The sequence below is a fragment of the Oryctolagus cuniculus genome, chromosome 17 (genome assembly GCF_051225735.1).
Source record: "Oryctolagus cuniculus isolate XC-2025 breed Fujian yellow rabbit chromosome 17, ASM5122573v1, whole genome shotgun sequence".
NCBI classification, from domain to species: Eukaryota; Metazoa; Chordata; class Mammalia; order Lagomorpha; family Leporidae; genus Oryctolagus; species Oryctolagus cuniculus.
The window spans coordinates 4,958,667-4,976,260 of NC_142883.1; the positions used below are offsets into that span (position 1 = coordinate 4,958,667).

Here is a 17,594-nt window from a genome sequence, read left to right on the forward strand (position 1 = left end):
TCCTCTCTGCTGTGCAGGCCCGTGAGCACTGCCTGGGGCTTCTGGAGGAGGCTCTGAGTAGTAACCGCCAGGCCACAGGGACCTCTGATGGGTGAGTGTCCTGAGATCCCGGGGCTGGGCCTAGAGGCATCTGCCCAGGCTGGGGAGGCTTCTCCAAGCTCTTGTTCGTTGGAGATGGCAGGAAGCCCCGCGGCCCCTGAGCGGGCAGCCCCTCCCTAGATTATGACCCCTCCTACTCTGGGGCACGCGGGGCGCAGGCCTGGCTGTTGGAGGATGGAAAGCCCCAGGTGTCAGAATCCCTGGGCCCTGAAGCCATCCCCAAGGGCCCCCAGCCCGCCTATTGCCTGTGTTCCTTCCTCCCCACAGAGCCAGCCTTCTGGCCAAGGCTGTGGAGCTGGAACACGAGATGTTCCGAAACGCCAAGATGGCCAACCTGTACAAGGCCAGTGTGCTGAAGAAGGTGGGCCCTGTGCAGGGGAGAGGCGGGGGCTCAGGATAGGAAAGGGCAGCCCCCCCACCCCAGGGCTCTGCCAGCCGCCTGGCCCCTGGAGCCACTTACGGGGTAGAGCCTGCTCTCGGCGCTGGCTGTTTCTGGCCAACCCCTGAGGACAGAACGCTCCCAGTGCCCCTCTTACACAAAGGAGAGGAGGCCCGAGTGCGGCTGTCGAGAGGAGCTGCGAGCCGCACGCCCTCCCTGTGTCCCTGCCTGTTCCTGCCAGGTAGCCGAGATCCACAAAGCCTCCAAGGATGGGCAGCTCTATGACACGGGAGGCGGAGCCAAGAAGCGCAGTGCCCAGGCCGAGCCCTCAGAGCCCAGCGAGTACGACATTCCTCCGGCCTCCCAGGTGTACTCGGTGAGCGGCTCTGGGCATCCTTCCGAACCTAGGTCTGGGAGAAGCTGCACTCGCCCTGCGGTAGGGCACGGCCCTGGCCCTGGGGCGCCCTGGGCAGGCCCTGGAGCTTCTCTGCTTGCTGCCCTGTCTCTGTGGCCTGAGGCCTCCGGCCCCTTCAGCCTGCCCCCGAGGGGCGTCCTCTCACCTCCCACGTTCCTGCAAGCCCCAGCCCCGAGCAGCCACGGCACGAGCAGCCGGCCGGTGTCCCCACGCGGGGCTGGAAGTCTCAACCTTCTTTCTTCCTCACAGCTCAAAGCCAAGCGGGTGGGAGCTGGTTTCCCCAAGGGCTCCTGCCTCTTCCAGACGGCCACTGAGCTGATGGGGAAGACTCAGCCCCAGGACGGAGCCCCCCAGCCCGTGCAGAGAGAGGAGCAGGAGCCCCCCAGCCAGCCCTGTGCTCTCCAGGACGAGGGCTGCAGTGAGCCCCTCCCTGGGCCCAGACCAAAGGCCTCTGGAGGTGGTGCCCACTGTGGGGGGCCCTCCCCCGAGAAGAAGGCAAAAGGCTCCCCAGGGAGCCAGTCTGTTGCCAAGACGTCGGCCAGCAAGAAACAGCAGCTCCTGGCCGCAGCGGCTCGCAAGGACTCTCAGGACATCACCCGCTTCTTCTGCCAAAGGGCGGGGAGCCCAGCCCCGGGGGCGGAGGATGCCAGCCCCGCCTGTGGGGGGGTGCAGGAGACGCCCCCGGAGAAGTGTGCGGAGGAGGAGGATGGAGCCCGAGCCCAGGGACGTTTGCCTGCCCCTCTCCAGACTGAGGAGTGCCCTGGGGCGGGGCCGGGGTAAGGGGACAGCGAGCCACGGAACCCGGTGGGATGCCGCCTGGGCCTCCTGGGACAGGGAGCAGCTGGGACCCCAGCTCTGATGCCTGCTCTTCTTCACTTAGGAGCCAGGGGCCTCCAGCATCCCATCCTGGGCCACCAGAGGAGACACAGCGGGGCAAGCGGCCCAGACCCCAACAGGTACTGCCAGGGTTGAGGCACAGGGAAGGGAGGAGGCCTGTGGAGGGGACCCGTGGCTGCTGCCATGGTCAGGGCTTCAGGGGACATCATGAGGGAGCCCACCGCTGAGGCCCAGTTGTCTAGTAGGAAGGGTGGGGTCAGTGGATGAGGGCCCAGGAGTGACTGCATTTGTCCCTGCCCAGGATGACCCAGAGAGCCAGGCTCAGAAGAGGCCGTGCCCGTCAGCCAAGCGCTCTGTCTCAGCTGAGGCCAAGGGCAGCATCCCGGCCAGTGACCAGGACAGCCGGAACCCCACCGCCCAAGGCCCCAGCCAGCTGTCAGCTCCTGGCATCCCCCTGAAGGAAGCTGCGAACATTGTGGTCAAGTGTCTGACACCTTTCTACAAGGAGGGCAAGTTTGCATCCAAGGTAGGGTGAGCGGGCGGGCTCCAGCCAGGCCTGGCGCACAGGGAGCAGTGGGGGCTGGGGACACAGAACGTGAGCCCCTGCAGGCAGAAGCGGCTCGGCCCTCCCTGGGGTCCGCCTCGCCCTGGCTCAGGACCGGGCCCTGCCCCCTGCTGCTCCTTTCCCTGTGCCCTCCAGGAGCTGTTCAAAGGCTTCGCCCGCCACCTGTCCCACCTCCTGACTCAGAGGCCCTCTCCCGGAAGGAACGGTCAGTGCTGGGGGAGGGGGCGGGGTGTGCAGGGAGGAGACGGCCCTCACCTCCTCACATCCCCCCCTCCCCTGTAGTGAAAGAAGAGGCCCAGAACCTCATCAAGCAGTTCTTCCACGGCCGGACCCGGTGCGAGAGTGAGGCTGACTGGCACGGCCTCTTTGACCCACAGAGATGACCCCGCCGTGACTGCCCTCCCAGACGCTGCCCCACACCAGCCTGGCCTTGCTCTCCAGCGGGGAGGCCGGCGGGCTCGCTGGTGCCAAGGGCATTCTCAGGGTCTTTGCTCTGTCTAACCACAGCTTGCTTTGGGGATGGCCCCAGACACCTCCCAAATCAAGATCAGAGGCCAGGGGTCGGCCCACCTTCCTGCCTCCTAAGCCTGTGGTCCCGTCTCGCCCCCCCTGCCTCTCCTGGCTCCCAGGGCTTGGTTCTCTGGTCAGACGCCCAAGCTAGAAGGTGGGTGGGTGGCTGGTGTGCCTGCCGCTGGGTGGGAGGGGGGGTGGCCCCTCCCTCTCTCGTCAGAGAACTGTAAGCCAGGGTGAGGCCCACCTGTCCAGGGTGCTGGGGCCTGCTCAGGGGGAGCCCTTGCCAGGCCCCTTCCCTGAGGTGCCAGCCTCACCCCAGGCGCAGAGCTTGTGGGAAGGGGGGCAGCAGCCGGCCCTGCTCCCTCCCCCGCTGCTGGTAGGAAGGCCAGGCCCCACCGAGATGTTTACAAGAGGAATAAAGTCCCACGCGTGTGTCTGGGTAAACACGTGCGCGCACACAGCCCTTTTCCTCGAGCGTTTTATTTCCTCAGTAGCCACGTGCCCCAAACCCGGGCTCCTGCTCCCTGGGGGCCTGGGCGGGGCCTGGGACCTGGCAGGCATCTCCCAGACCTGGAGCCCACCCCTGGGGGAGCCTGGCTCCTCTCTGTCTAACAGCCCCCACCTAGTGGTGTCCACTTAGGCCTGCTGGATTCCAGAACACAGCCAGGTGTGAAATCCAAGCAGAATGACCTGGGGGACTCGGGCCGCGGACAGCCTCTAATCCATCTCCCCACGCCCCACCCTCAGTGGAGACCTGGCCACTGGGCCACGGGCAGGCTGCTGTCCAGCAGGAAGACGATGGTGTACAGCAGCTCCTGGGCCTGTCCAAAGGAAGCACGTCAGTGTGGGGCCCCCAGGCCAGCCCCCGCCCCGCCCCCACCACTGCTGAGCACGGCCCGTGGGCCCGAGCTCCTGCTGCACCCCAGTGGCCACTCACCTGCGGCAGCTCAAGCCACATGGACTGAGGGCTGTCAGCCGAGCCGTAGTTGATCTCCAGACCGGGAGGGCCCCCCGGCTCCAGTGGGCTCAGCAGGTGCAGCTGCTGCAGGTCCTTCAGGTCGATGGGGCCACACGTTTTCTGGGGAAAGCAGATAGAAAGAAGGCCGTGGCTCCCTGGGGTGGGGCCGCAGGGTGGTGGAGAGGAATGGCCTGAGGGCCGCCTGGGGCAGAAGCCCTGCCTACCTGGGAGCCGGGGTCCAGCAGGAGGAGGTGCTGGCGGTTGAGCCCCAGAAGGGCAGGTCCGGGGAGGGCCAGGTTGCTCACTCGCTGCACCACGTAGACAGTGTGGCCGAAGAGGGGCAGCTGGCTCGTGGCCTCTGGGGACAGGGAGGACAAGGCAGGAATTTGCTGGGTCCCTGGAACCTGTGTTCTGTGGCCCCCCAGGACAAGGGAAACGGAAGCCGCCTCAGTCTGCCGTCCACCCAGCCCTCCTGGCCCCCGACCCACTGATGAAGCTGATCTGGGCTTCTTGCGAGCTGTGTCCTTGCAGCTTCTGCAGCTCCTGCCCCATCAGACTCCTCACAGCGGCCACGTCCACCTGCCAGTGCAGCAGCTTCGGGATGTAGGTCAGCAGTTCCTGCCTGGGCACACAGCTGGGCTCAGTCCCGCCCACGACCACAGACCTGGTGCAGGGCTGGGCATACAGCAGGTGCCGGATAACCAGACTGCTGCCTGCTGGGGGTGCAGCGAGGGGGCCTGGGGTAGGGTGGAGGAGACAGGTCCTCGGCCCAGTGTGGCAGCCTGTCTGGTTAGTCAGGAAGGGTACAAGACCAGTGGCCTTGACCGTGGAGGCGCGCACGTCATGGGCTGGAGGACAGGTCCTTGGGCGAGTGCTGAGGTGGGGCAAGGAGTGATGGGAAGTACAGGGGCCAAGCTCTCACGCACTCTGACGGGGGGTTCTTGTCAGCCTTGCCAAGGTGCTGGAGGGCAGCCAGCCTGGCCAGCTGGGCGTCCGCCTGGGCGCTGACCATCAGTTTCCCCTGGAGGTAGTCCCGCAGCACCTGAGCAGGGAGGGCCGTGAGCTGGCGGCTCCAGGGCGCAAGCAAAGTCCTGCCGTCCCCCTCCCGCCTTCCAGCTACCACAGACCCACATCCTCGTGGGAGGGGGCTTAGAGGTAACCCAGGCGGGAAGTAGGGCACTCGAGGGCACAGCAGTCCAGGCGTGGGTGGGCTGACCTGGCTGAAGTGGGTGCTGATGTAGGTGGAGTTATCGAAGTGCAGTGGGGTCTCCCAGCCAAGCCGCCGGCTGTGCAGGCTCACTTTCTGGTGCACCAGCACGCTGTTGAGGTACTCGTGGGGCCAGAGGGGCCGCACCAGCTCGCCTGCACAGGGAGCCGGGGTCCACAGCCGCCCCCTGCTCAGAACACGCCCTGCCCTGCCGCCACGGGCGGCAGGAGAGCGGTCCCAGCAGGGGAGACGCCAGCACCCCGGACCCAGCTGAGCCTCTGCTCCCTCCGGGGCTCACCTTCCCCTTTGATGAGGAAGAGGGCAAACTCCTGCAGTTCCTGGGGGTCACTGATGCCCATCTGCCCGCACAGCTCCTCCAGCACTTCCGCTGCCACCTGCGCACACGGGCGTCATGTGACAACGGGCACGCGGCCAGGGTGGCCTCTGCCCGTGCACGGCCCCCAGTCCTACTCACCGTGAACGTCTCAATGTTCGTCTTGTAATCCACATTCCCAGGCAGGTGAATGAGAAGCAGGCGGGCCACCTGTCCCTTCTGCCGGGGCAGATGGCAGGGTCAGTCCACCAGCAGGCAGAGGTCCCGGCTCTGCACACTCCCCCCTGCCGGGGAAGTCCCAGAAGGCCCCTCCGCCCGCCCAGTACCAGGAAAGCCTTCATTTCACTCGGAGGGGGCAGGCGCCGGCGACCGCCGTATTTGACTGTGCGCTGCAGGTTCTTCTGGCTGCTCCGGGCCAGCTCTGCCGGCGAGCAAGGCTGCAGTCAGGAGCCTGTCCCAGTCCCTCCCCAGCCCGCTGAGCTCTCTCCCCTGCTCTCTGCCCCCAGAGGCACCTTGGCCAGGGCCCGAATCCTGCAGGAACTTGGTCACGTAGGGCATCAGCGTGGTGGACGGCGGGAAGAAGCCCGTGAGGAGGCTGAGGAAGCTCCAGCCTCGCGCGCAGCGCTCCCTGCCGGGCAGACACCTGACCTCAGGCCGGCCCGGTTAGGGCGCTGTGCTGCCCCCAGAGGTCCCCGCCACCCTCCAGTCCCCACTCACGGCCGGGGGTGTCCTGTGACCTGCTTGATGGCCTGGCAGTAAATCTCATCCCTGAGGTTCTCCTCACTGGACAACTGTGGGGATGAGACGGGCAGGTGGGCGGGGCGGGCCTGGGGCCGAGAGCCGGCGGGTGCGGGGGATCTGAGGTTGGGAGCAATCCTGCTAACACCAGCGGGCTGGGGCCCAGCCAAGGGGACGTCCCGCGGCCACCTCTCAGTCTCTGCCTGATACCCTCTGCCCCACGGGTCACTCTAAGTCACCGTCTTCACGCACTTCCTGACCCTTCATGGTCATTGTCACTGGGTCTCCTTGGCTCCTGGGCGGGGCTGTATCCTGAGTCTCCGTCTACACTCCCCGTGGTGGTCTCAGAGGCTCCCTGGCCCCCTTCCAGCCCAGACCCCTCCCCTCTGCCCCTCAGCGAACCCTCCCGCTTCTCACCTCTGCCGCTGCTGCCCGCAGTCTCTTACCTGGGACCCTTGTCCTTAACCCCCCAGAATCTCGACAGCCAGGGTGACCCCCGCCAAACGCAAACCAAAGCTCTCCCCAAAAGCCTCCAGCGGTTTCCCTCCGGAAACCCCACAATAGCCTGCGGAGCCTGCTGCCTCCCGGGCCCACCGTCCCCTCACTCGGCCTCAGCTCTTGTCAGGACTGTCACCACGCCGCTCCCTGCCCCCCACCCCCGGCCCGGACGCCCTGTCCCGTCCCCAGCTTTGCCCACCGCCTCCTCCCACGAGGTGGTAGCTCTACAGAGACCTCACCTTTAGGTTCAGAACCACGCCTCCCACGTGCAGTAGGTGCTCAGAGAACGCTTCGGATGCGTTTGAAGGTGGCCAGGGGAGGGGGACCCCAGCCAGCCACTCTGGGCTCGTGGCCGCTGCCCACCTGCCCAGCCCCCACAGCGCTCACATTTTACCTTCAGCAGCTCATAGAGCAGGTTCACCGCGTCCTTGCCCCGGCGCTTAGACTGGTCCCCCATAAACTGCATCAGAGCTGCGGGCAGGACAAGACGCAGTGAGCTGCCAGCAGGCCTGGCCCAGCCCGAGCTGTCGCCACCCAGGGCTGGCCCGCCACCTGCATGTGGCCCAGGCATGGCAGCTGTCTCCTGCTGCACCGACAAGGAAACCAAGTCCCCGGGACTAGCACACGATGCGTGGCGTGGACCAGACCCTCCCATGACCTCTCAGTCCCACACACCACAGCCCACGTCTCGGGTGAGAGAAGGGGGGGCACAGGAACCCCCAGCGAGCGTCATGGAGTTGGCAGACTGGGGCGGGGCCAGGCAGAGCTCAAGGAGAGAGGGGGGCCGTGTGCCAGGCTGAGGACCCAGTGAGATGGCACGTGGCGAGACTCAGCTCCGCCCACCAGGTGGTAGGACGGCAAAACGAAATGCAAGCCAAGGAATTGGTGCCAATCAGCTGGATCCAAGATGGTGCCTCACTTGACCGCACTCTTCATCCGCCCTCATTATAATGCATTAGCATAAAGAATCGTCCCCCAGACACCACGGTGGTTCACAGTTGCCATGACAACCGTGGAAGGAGAGAAGTGGGGTGGGTCCCTAATTCCTGGAAGCCGCCACCTCTTTCCCAGGACGAAGCTGCTCCTTCCACCAGACCTGGGCGTGCATGTGTGCAAGCCCACGCGGAGGTGCTGAGACAGCGCACGGGGCTGCTCTGTGGAGTCGCCTGCCCTTGGCCACTTTCCTTAATGAAAACGCTCTTCGCCGGCTGTGACGATGTCGCCCTCTCCCGGGAGCCAGGCACCCTCCTGAAGCCAGCGTGGCCCACACGGTGGCAGCCCCGGGACACGGCAGCCACTCACCCTGGAAGCTTGCCACGGCTTGCCTGCTCGTGTCCTCGTCCTTAAAGCTGATGAGTGACTCCTGGATGGGCACCTGCGGCCAAAGAGGCCGGGCTGAGCGTCTGGGCCCGGGGCGGGCAGGGCAGACGCGGCCGCCAGACTCGTCCCCGCTGGCCCTTACCTTGGTGTACTGCACCAGGCTGGCTCTGGCCTTCCCCTCACCTGTCAGGTCCAGCCTGTGGGGGCAGAGGGGAGGCCCTGTTTGACTCCCACCCTTGTTCCAGGGCAAGGACAGGCTGGTGACAGCCCTGAGGCCTCCGTGCACAGAGAGAGGCTGGCCCAGGGCACTCACGGGGTCTGCGGCTTCCGGAAGTAACGCAGGGCGAATTCCTGCATGGTGTAGTTGTGGGGGTCAGCGGACAGGGAAGAGTAGGCCACAGAGGAGGGCAGGCTGGTGGCCTCCGAGTCGTCGCTGAATGCCTGGCTCCGGCGATGTGCAGGGCGCTGGGGGCACAGGAGATCTGACGCCACTCAGAGACCCAGGGACCCTGCCCCAGCCCCACCCTCACCCCCGCAACAGCGAGGGGCCCAGGGCCAGCCCCTGCCTGCAAGGCTGGCAGACCAAGCGCCGCCCGCCACAGCCGGTCCCCCCTCACCTCCGAGACCCTGCTCCACTGCGCCAGCCCCGGCTCCCCCAGCGGCAGCTGGCTCTTGCGCCAGCGGCTGCTCCCCTGCTCCGAGAAGGAGAAGTCAGGCGCCGCAGCCGGCTGTACCAGGTCAGCAGGGAAAAGCCCAGAGCGGCCCTTGGTGGAGCCAAACTGCCAGCCTGGGAGAAGTCCAAGAGCAGAGGCTCAGCCCCCGGGCCCCTCCGGGGGCCCACCCACGCGCGGTGCCTCCCCCCTGCCCCGCTGCGGCTCCCCGGGGGTACCCGGTTCCAGAGTGGCCACCGGCAACAGCTTGATGAGGTCCCCGCGGTGGAAGCTGAGCAGGCTGCTGTCATCGGTGATGTAGCTACGCAGGGCGACGACATAGCCAGAGTCCTGCGGGCAGTGGGGGAGCGGACGGGCCTGGGACTCTATCTGCCCCCAGCCCCCACAGCTGGCCTCCCCGCTCCCGCCACGACCCCCAGCCCCAGGGAAAGCAGCCAGATCCAGCGCTGGCGCAGGGGAGCCCGCCCAGCCCCCCGTGGGCCAAGCTTGCCTTCTTGAGTTCACTCAGGAATAGCTCCACCATGGCCTTGATGGCCTTGGCCCGGGCCGAGCGCAGCACCAGCTGCTCACTCTTCAGCGACAGCTCCAGGCTGGAGCCGCCCCGGCACTCCACGCCCAGCACCTCGGCAAAGCTGCGCACAGGGTGCGGGTGAGCTGGGGGCCAGCCGGGCCCACCTGCCCAGCCCCGCCCCCTCACGCCCGCCCAGGCTCTGCGCACCTATAGGAGCAGAGTGTCTTCAGCTGGTCCAGGCGGAAGCTGGGGCCTTGGGTCACTTTGAGCAGCCTCAGCCCCCGGTGGGACACGCCCAGCAGCTGCACGTCGCTGCCGTTCCCACCCTGCCGTGGGGGGACACGAGTGGGTCACCGGCAGGCTCCTGAGTCCCACCATGGCCCCAGACACCCTGGAGCTGCGCTGGGTCCTCGCCCATCGGCAGAGGGCTCAGGCCTATGCACACTGCGGTCCAGACTGCACCCCACGCCCTACCCCCACTGACCGAGACGGGGAAGATGCGGGAGAAGTAATTGGCCCAGTTGTCCCGGGCGGCCACCACGATGCGCTTCCTGACGCTGTCTTCGGCGGTGCTGAGGGAGTCCAGACCCACCTCCAAGTGTCCTGAGGGCGGGAGGGGCCCAGGCCAGGCTCAGGGTCCCCTGCTCCCAGGGTTCGCTCCCACGGCCGCCCTCCCCACCCCCAGCCCCAGCTGCTGCCCCAGGCCGGTACCCAGCAGGTCCTTCATCTTGGACCGCTCCTCCTGGGAGATCCGGGTGCAGGACTCGGCAAAGGTGTCCCGCAGGATCTGGGGGCAGAGCCGGGCGGTCATCAGCAGGTCCTGGGGTCAGGGTCTCCCCAGGGCAGCCACGCACAGGCACAGAGAGGCTGCAGAGGCTCACCAGGGCTTGGTGGTCTGAGCAGGGCCCACTGGGGCAGGGAGAGACCCAGGGTTCCCACACCCAGGGCTGAGTCTGCCCAAACAGCTCTCCTGTCTCTCCCCCTTCCCCCTGGGCTCCAGCCGCCTCCCTGCGCAGGGACCCCACCTCAGCTGCTGTTGGCTCAGCTGAAATAAGCCTCCCTGGAAGACGGGACGGTGGGGGAGGGGGGGGGGAGAGGCGACTGCAGATTTAGGGAACAGAGGTGCAGTCCTGGGAACACCCAGAGGTGGCAAAGTGATGACCACCATTTAAGAAGCTCCTACGCCCCCCACACACACACATTGGTGTTAATCCAGCCCAGGGGTGCGGCCAGGGCCCCATGGGCAGTCCGCCTGCCCCGGAGTCGCAGGTCGGCAGGTGGGCCAGGCTCTCACCTGCTCACAGAGGAGTTTGAGGCCGTAGGGGTGGCTGAAGGCCTCCCGGGGGTAAAACACCTGGCCCAGGAGACAAGGCAGGGCTGAGATCAGCAGGGGGTCCCCACCCAGCCTACCTCTGCCTTCCCCCAGGCCCCATCCTCTCGCCCACCTCCTTGCGCAGGAACAGCCTCCAGGGGGCGCTGGCGTAGGAGAAGCACACGCTGCCGGAAGGCACCAGCAGCCGGGTGGAGAACCCCTGGTCCCTCATGGGCTCCGGCAAGTCGCGGGGGCGGGGGTGGGAGGGGTGCGGGCCCTCAGGCGAGGTGACTGGGCCGTCAGGAGGGAGACCATCAGCCCCACGAGCCCCCCCAAAAGGCCCCGCACTCCGCCTCCAGCCACCTCACTCTGGCTCACGGCACCTGCTCCCGCCTCCACGTCCTGTCCTCAGTGGCCCCTGGTGATCCTGACCACGTCACCAGGGCCACTAAATTCCCCACGGAGCTGTCACAGCTGCATCAAGGACAACACCCTGTGTGTGACAGCTCCTCGGTCCCAGAAAGGTCCCGGGGGTGCCCGGCCCCCGCCCTGGGCAGGAACGAGGAAGCTGGACACCCCACCCCCGGCTCAAAGTCCGGAAGCCGGGGCCGTTGGCCGGGTGGGGATGACTTCAGCCCTGGGTGCCGAGAGCTGCCCTGGCGAAGCCCACCACGCAGGGCGCCGGGGTCCTCACCATGAGGCTCTGCCGCTGGGGTCCCGGGGTCCACAGGTGGAGGCAAGGGGGGTGCCGGTGGAGGAGGGAGTGCCTGGGCAGCGGGCAGGGTATGGCTGAACAGGTCCCGGAGGGGCTCCTGCTTCTCCCGGATGGAGCTGGAGGGCCCGGGCCGGGGGGCATCCTTGGGCCGTGGAGCCACAGCCGGTGGGGGCGCCTTCCCTAGGCTGGGGGACAGCGTCTGAGGGGTGCAGAGAGGACGTGCAGGCTGAGTCTAGGGACAAAGGCAAGCGAGCCCTGCCCAGAGCAGCCCAGCACCCAGACGGGCCAGACGGGGGTGCTCACCGAGGGGGGGGAGTGGGTACCGTTGATCCCCAGTTTGGCCAGAGCCTCGTCCTTGGGGTCGTTTTTCTTCCAGAAGGCTTTGGGGGTCCTTGCGGGAGAAGGAGGAGGTCACCAGGTGCACGGGGTGATTCCCTGCAGAGGGAGGCCGCCTCCACCAGGGAGCCCACCTGGATGGCTGTACGGGCACAGGCACCGGCCCCGGGCGGCTCTGGTACATCCGGATGATGTTGCGGATTTCCCTGCTAGGTTCTGGCCGCTGGGACGTGCCGTTCAAGTTGCGCACCGTGGGCCTCCTGCCCTGGGCCGGCCCCGCCTTCTCCTCCGGCTTTGGCTTGGCCTCGTTGGCAGCTTTGTCCCTGCCTCGTTGCAGGGGCTCCTTCCCTCCTGGGGGACGAGGGGGGGCCGGCCCCGCCTTCTCCTCCGGCTCTGGCTCGGCCTCGTTGGCAGCTTTGTCCCTGCCTCGTTGCAGGGGCTTCTTCTCTCCTGGGGGAGGAGGAGGGGCCGGCACTGACCGGAAAAGGAGAGACCATTAAACACAGCCTTGCAGAGCCACAGGCGCCTCAGGCCCCCCCCCCCATACCTGCTCCCACGTCCTCTCCTTTCTCCTCCTCCCCTTCCTCCTCCTCCTCCTCCTGCTGTGGGATCCGGATCTTGGCTGGAGGCTTCATGGTTTTCACCCTGATTTGCTCTTGCCCTGTAGGTGCCCAGATGGACTCCATCACCCACGATCCCCCAGGGAGCTGCCCCGTCCCCCGTCTGGGGTCCTGGAAAGGCCACAGGGACTCAGGGGAGCAGGGCACACCCCGCCCCAGCCAGCTCAGGGGCCTGAGCTGAGTTTCCGTGTGGGCTGCCACCCTGCGCCTCCTCACCCATCTTCTGGAAATAGTCCCGCTTCTGCTGGAAGCTCTTGGGGTACAGGGGCCTGTCCGGGGAGTCTTCCGAGTCCTCGTCCTGGCAGACGGAGAGAGAGCAGCCCCACAGCAGGGTCGCCACACTCCGCATCTCCCTGACTCCTGCCCCCCACCCCGTGTCTCTCACCCCTGCAGCCCTGGCACCTGCTGCCCCCACCCCCTCTGCCTGGCCTTGGCTTCTTACCCTCAAGCTGGCGCCCACAGGCTCCGGATCCCGCTTTGGCTCCACCCGGGGAGTAGGGGGCTTCTTGGGTTTTGGGGTGACGGCAGGGGGTGGGTCCTGGGCGGCGTCCCTGGAGGCCTGCGCCTGGCGCTGGCGCTGTTGGGCCTGCTGCTCCAGGGACAGGCTCATGGCCTGCGTGGTCATCTGCTGGGCCTGAGGGGGCGGGGCGGTGGCCGGATGAGAGCCCTGGCGGGCCCGGCCCTGGCCCTGTGCTCCCCCAGGCAGCCGGGCGGGCCCCGCCCCTCACCAAGAGCATCGCCTGCTGGTTGATGAAGTTCTGTTGCTGCTGCGCCAGCTGCCTCGTGTCCAGGCTGGGGAGCAGCGGCTGCGGCTGTGGCGGCACCATCATGGCTGCGAGGGCACCCGTGGGCCGACCAGGTGAGCGCCTCGGCCCAGCTCAAGGCCCTGGGCCCACTGTGCCCTCTGGGCTCCCGGCAGGACCCTCCCTCCTGAGAAGGGAGCCGGTGCCCCCAGCCCAGTCATACCTGGCATGGTGGGGACTGTGCCCATCGCTGGCATCATGGACAAGGGTGCAGGTATCATGGCCGGCTGGTACCCGGGCATCTGCACCACCCCTGGGTACACTAAGGGAACAGGGCCCTCCTGGGTTAGTCCCGGCCTGGGCCCGCACGCCGCCTCCCTCCCAGCCCCAGGTAGGACCCCAGCTGTCCGACGGGTCCCAGGCCATGCCCAGGAGGCCCTGTGTGAGAATCAGCCTGGCACTCACCGAAGGGGTAGGCTTGCTGCGGGGTCCCGATGCCACCCCCTCCCTTCATGCGGCCGCTCAGAGCCCAGCCTTGCTCCAGGTCCTGCAGGGGCCAGGGTCACAGGTCAGAGCTGAGCCCCGGAACAGTGGAAGAGGCAGCAGAGGCCCAGGGGCACAGGCCAGGGGCAGGATGCGGGCGGGGTGGCCACTCAGGACACTCACGCTGCCTCCCGGGGAGAAGACCGGCTCGAAGAGGTGGTCCAGGAAGCCCTCCAGGCTCCCCGGCGTCCGGGCCTCCCCTGTGGGGCAGGGAGAGGGCTGTGTGAGAGAGCCTGGGCGAGGGGCTTCCCGCACCCCATGCCCCTCACTCTGCCAGTCCCAGAGTGCCCAGGTCGGCCTCACCTGCGTGTCCCGTGCCGGGCAGTGTTGGAGCTGGACCTGGAGGGAGGCCTGGGGGCAGTGTGGGGGCCTGGACACCAGGGGCGGGGGGGATGTCCTCGGCTCTGCAGGAAACAGTGGGTCTGGCTAAGGGGGCGGCGTCCAGGCCAAGGCCAAAGGTGGAAGCTGCTACGGGGGCAGGAGGAGGCTCGGCTCGGAGGGCTGGGAAGCACCGAAGGGTGGCTGTGGGTGTCACCAGCAGGGGCGGGGAGATGGGAGAAACTCACAGGCCAAGGGGGGTTATGGGGTAGCCTTGGGGTTGGGCTGGGTCCCCCAGGTCCTCGGTCTGGCCGATGAGGTCCAGCACAATGTCGCAGCCAGCCAGGTCCTGCCAGGTGTCCCCGGAGTGCAGTGACACAGACCAGCCACGAGGGGGCGCCTCCAGGCCTCTGCAGGGGACAGGGGTGTGCAGTAGGGGTGGTCAGCAAGGCCCACGGCCATCCAGAAGGGACAGGGACCGAGGGCGGGCCAAGCTGCTCCGTGTGCCACTTGCGTCCTGTGTTTATACTGAACGGGGCGGGCTTGATGGCTCCCTGGTCATTAAACATTTTTAAGGACCTCCGTGGAAGGGCAATACCGCGGGCAAGATAAACCTGTGCCCTGGAGCCCCTCCAGTTGCAGGCACCCGCTTGCCAGCAGCAGGAACACCCTCAGTGGGTACCTCGTGGCTCTAATGCTCCCACTTATTTGTGGACCTACTGAGTTGGAATCTGGGCACGGGTGCTTATTCCCCTTTATAATCACAGTCTGGACCCCGGCCTCTCACCTCACACCTCCCCTGCCCCTGGCCCTTGTGGGCAGCCGAGGGTGGGGGACAATGCTGGGGTCTGGCCGTACCCCCCCGACCCCACACCTGTTCTGCAGGATCCACCCAGCCAGTTGCTCCCCTGTGGTCCAGGACTCCACCTCGGCTGAGTAGCTCTCCTCTGTGGGGCGGGGGGCGCAGAGAGTGAGGGTCAGCCGGGCCCTTCCTGATGGCCAAGGGCTGCGGAGGGGAGAGCCGGGTCCCAAGGGAGGGGCAGCAGGAAGGGGTCCCGGGAGGAAGCGCCCCACCCCGCCGCGCCCCGGGTCTGGGGAGGCCTCTGCAGGAGGCGGCCATCACCACTGAAGGTGAACACGTCCAGCGCCATGCGGCCCCGCCGCCATCCGGCCGTCCACTCGAGCTGGGTAGGGGGATGGGCCCGTGCGGCCCCGGGGGCCAGCGGCGTCTGCTCCAGGGCCCCCAGGAGCTTGTGCTGACACAGCGCCGCCATGCCCTGGGGGGCCTGGTCAGACACGAACCTGGGGGAACAGCGCGGGCTGCTGTGGAGGCGGGTGGTCCCCGACTCCCCCTGCCCCGGCCCGGCCCCCACTCGCCAGCCCCCTTACTTGAGCAGCGGTTTCTGCAGGGCAGGCGTCGGGGGGAAGGCACTGAGCAGGACAGCCATGAGGGCCCAGCCTCGCTGGCTTTGCTGCTCGTCTGGGTTGTGCCAGAGCTGGGCCACCAGCTGGCTGAAGAGCTCGTCCCGGAGCCCTGGGCAGCGCTGGCCCTGCCGCACCAGGTACAAGCCCATGGCCTGCTCCTGCCAGGGGGGCAGGGATCCGTCCCCCAGTAGCCGCAGCATCTGTGACACAGAGCCAGGCCAGGGTGGAGATGCAGGGCTCCCGTGTGCACGCACGTGGCCAGGCCCCGCCTGTCCCCTCCCCGCCGTGTCACTCACCACCCTGTTGATGTCCAGGGCCGGCTCAGAGTTCTCAGCATCCAGGCGGGTCAGGGGCCTGGCCAGTGGCTGCCCTGGGCTGGGCAGGGACGGCTCCTGCGTGAGGGAGGGGGACACGGCGCCTGGGCACGTCCCGTCGCACTGACAGGTGGGAGGACGGTCCCCAGGGAGCCCTACAGGAGCACACAGCCTGGGGGGAATGGCTGGCCCCCAGCTCTTTGATTAGAAAATTGATAGAACTCCGAGAACAGTATAATGAAGATAATGACCCCACAACTAACATCACCCTGCCAGCGAGAACACCATTTTAGCTCCTATTTCTGGTCCCACTTTTTGTGCACTCATTCTAGAACATTCCATGCACTCCTCCCCCAACTACCAGTTTTGTTTTGTTTTGTTTTAACAAATTGATTTCTTCCCTTCCATTCTCCTTCTTTCTCTTTTCACCTTCCCTCCTTCTTTCCTTTTTTTTTTTTTTTTAAGATTCATTGTTTATTTGAAAGGCGGAGTTACAGGGAGAGAGAGAGGTCTTCCATCCGCTGGTTCACTCCCCAAGTGACCGCAATGTCCAGGGCTGTGCCAGATCAAAGCCCAGAGCCAAGAGCTTCTTCCGGGTCTCCCACGTGGGTGCAGGGGCCCAAGCACTTGGGCATCTTCTACTGACTTTCCCAGGCCACAGCAGGGAACTGGATCGGAAGTGGAGCAGCTGAGACTCGATCCGGCGCCCATATAGGATGCCGGCACTGCAGGGGTCAGCTTTACCTACTACACCACAGCGCCGGCCCCTAACCATTATTTTTAAGCAAGATCAAGAAGCTGCTCCGTGTGCCATCTGCGTCCTGTGTTTATACTGAACCAGGCGGGCATGATGGCTCCCTGGTCATTAAACTTTCTTTAAGGACCTCCGTGGAAGGGCAATACCGCGGGCAAGATAAACCTGTGCCCAGGGGCCGGCGCTGTGGCGCAGCAGGAAAAGCCACCGCCTGCAGTGCCAGCATCCCATGGGGCGCCAGTTCAAGTCCCGGCTGCTCCACTTCTGATCCAACTCTCTGCTGTGGCCTGGGAGGGCAGTAGAAGATGGGCCAAGTGCTTGGGCCCCTGCACCCGCGTGGGAGACCCGGAAGACACTCCTGGCTCCTGGCTTCGGATCAGCGCAGCTCTGGCAGTTGAGGCCAATTGGGGACTGAACCAGTGGATGGAAGATCTGCCCCCCTGCCTCTTCTCTCTGTGTAACTCTGACTTTCAAATAAACAAATAAATCTTGAAGAAGAAAAAAAAAAAACCCTGTGGGTGGAAAGAACCCTGGTATTGAAGCTTTTCCGCTTCACAGGAATGTTCCCAGCAATACAGCCGTGTCCACCGGCTGCTGACCGGCCAGAGAGGAGGCGGGGTGGAGGACGGCAGGGGCACCTGTCTGCCCGGCAGGTGCTAAGGGCTGGGAGGGGCAGGGCCAGCGGGGAGAGGCCGGGACCCACCTGAAAACTGGTGGCGATGAAGCTGGAGAAGGGGAACTGGTCGATGTCTGGCGGGAGGGCCAGGCGGGGCCGGGCAGGGACTTCAGGCGGCAGGCACTCCGTGATGCTCCCGGCCAGGCCGGCCAGGTGGCCTGGGAGGGAACACCGGGAGGCAGCCAGTCACGCCCCACCTCCACCCCGCGCCCCTGGTTCACAGGCAGTGGGGCGGGAGCTGGGGGGCCAGAAGCATCAGAGGGTGGGACCACAGGACAGACCCCCCCACGGGGAAGGGGGCAGGCAAGAGGACGCCCGTGACTCACCTTTCGCTGTCCTCAGGGTGGCGGCCAGCTCAGCTGGGATCTCCAGCCGCCCTAGCTCCTGGCAGAGACAGAACAAGTCACTCCGGGGTGAGGGGAGGGGGCCAGGGCCCCAGTGTCCCCTCGGCCCTGGGATGATACACATCCCCGTGGAGACCAAGAGCTCCAGGGCCCGCCATGACACAGTGGGTTAAGCTGCCACTTGCAACACGGGAGTCCCATCTGCTTCCGATCCAGCTCCCTGCTACTGCACCTGGGGAAGCAGTGCAGGACGGCCCAAGTGCTGGGGCCCCTGCGCCCATGTGGGACACCCAGATGGGGTTCCAGGGTCCTGGCTTTGGCCTGGCCCAGCCCCGGCTGTTGAGGCCACCTGGGGAGTGAACCAGTGGATAGACGATCTCTTTCTCTCCTTCCCCCAACCCCATAACTCTGCCTTTCAATTAAATAAAAAGATCTGGAGGAAAGATAAA

The 17,594-nt window shown here is 66.3% G+C and overlaps 2 protein-coding genes across 5 annotated transcripts in view; one reads left to right on the top strand and one right to left on the bottom strand.

Moving 5' to 3' along the window:
• Positions 1-3,268, top strand: part of RECQL5 (RecQ like helicase 5) — a 37,786-nt gene extending 34,518 nt beyond the window's left edge. Inside the window, exons 12-19 of one of the 4 annotated variants that reach the window (XM_008250950.5) lie at positions 18-91; positions 367-460; positions 720-854; positions 1,143-1,669; positions 1,774-1,849; positions 2,032-2,256; positions 2,431-2,500; positions 2,578-3,268. In XM_008250950.5, coding sequence (XP_008249172.3) covers positions 18-91; positions 367-460; positions 720-854; positions 1,143-1,669; positions 1,774-1,849; positions 2,032-2,256; positions 2,431-2,500; positions 2,578-2,678 — 1,302 coding nt within the window. In that variant the 3' untranslated portion in view covers positions 2,679-3,268. Of the gene's footprint in view, positions 1-17; positions 92-366; positions 461-719; positions 856-1,142; positions 1,670-1,773; positions 1,850-2,031; positions 2,257-2,430; positions 2,501-2,577 lie in introns of those variants that run through there. The other 3 variants (XR_016224070.1, XR_016224069.1, XM_051838408.3) reach the window with 3 other exon arrangements.
• Position 3,269: 1 nt separating this feature from the next.
• Positions 3,270-17,594, bottom strand: part of MYO15B (myosin XVB) — a 28,810-nt gene continuing 14,485 nt past the window's right edge. Inside the window, exons 24-64 of the mRNA XM_089318008.1 lie at positions 17,128-17,185; positions 16,829-16,959; positions 15,354-15,449; positions 15,022-15,257; positions 14,756-14,934; positions 14,507-14,579; positions 13,881-14,042; positions 13,618-13,718; positions 13,438-13,514; positions 13,237-13,318; positions 12,995-13,093; positions 12,757-12,860; positions 12,471-12,662; positions 12,245-12,326; positions 11,966-12,069; positions 11,543-11,805; positions 11,376-11,463; positions 11,059-11,271; positions 10,491-10,610; positions 10,340-10,399; positions 9,757-9,832; positions 9,530-9,648; positions 9,253-9,371; positions 9,025-9,166; positions 8,753-8,864; positions 8,481-8,650; positions 8,177-8,328; positions 8,006-8,060; positions 7,846-7,918; positions 6,938-7,014; positions 6,025-6,098; positions 5,820-5,935; positions 5,634-5,728; positions 5,449-5,526; positions 5,272-5,368; positions 4,983-5,128; positions 4,693-4,808; positions 4,255-4,388; positions 3,991-4,124; positions 3,746-3,886; positions 3,270-3,629 (exon numbers count right to left, since the gene is read on the bottom strand). Of these exons, the coding sequence (XP_089174134.1) occupies positions 3,552-3,629; positions 3,746-3,886; positions 3,991-4,124; positions 4,255-4,388; positions 4,693-4,808; positions 4,983-5,128; positions 5,272-5,368; positions 5,449-5,526; positions 5,634-5,728; positions 5,820-5,935; positions 6,025-6,098; positions 6,938-7,014; positions 7,846-7,918; positions 8,006-8,060; positions 8,177-8,328; positions 8,481-8,650; positions 8,753-8,864; positions 9,025-9,166; positions 9,253-9,371; positions 9,530-9,648; positions 9,757-9,832; positions 10,340-10,399; positions 10,491-10,610; positions 11,059-11,271; positions 11,376-11,463; positions 11,543-11,805; positions 11,966-12,069; positions 12,245-12,326; positions 12,471-12,662; positions 12,757-12,860; positions 12,995-13,093; positions 13,237-13,318; positions 13,438-13,514; positions 13,618-13,718; positions 13,881-14,042; positions 14,507-14,579; positions 14,756-14,934; positions 15,022-15,257; positions 15,354-15,449; positions 16,829-16,959; positions 17,128-17,185 (4,824 nt within the window). The 3' untranslated portion in view covers positions 3,270-3,551. The remainder of the gene's footprint in view (positions 3,630-3,745; positions 3,887-3,990; positions 4,125-4,254; positions 4,389-4,692; positions 4,809-4,982; positions 5,129-5,271; positions 5,369-5,448; positions 5,527-5,633; positions 5,729-5,819; positions 5,936-6,024; positions 6,099-6,937; positions 7,015-7,845; positions 7,919-8,005; positions 8,061-8,176; positions 8,329-8,480; positions 8,651-8,752; positions 8,865-9,024; positions 9,167-9,252; positions 9,372-9,529; positions 9,649-9,756; positions 9,833-10,339; positions 10,400-10,490; positions 10,611-11,058; positions 11,272-11,375; positions 11,464-11,542; positions 11,806-11,965; positions 12,070-12,244; positions 12,327-12,470; positions 12,663-12,756; positions 12,861-12,994; positions 13,094-13,236; positions 13,319-13,437; positions 13,515-13,617; positions 13,719-13,880; positions 14,043-14,506; positions 14,580-14,755; positions 14,935-15,021; positions 15,258-15,353; positions 15,450-16,828; positions 16,960-17,127; positions 17,186-17,594) is intronic.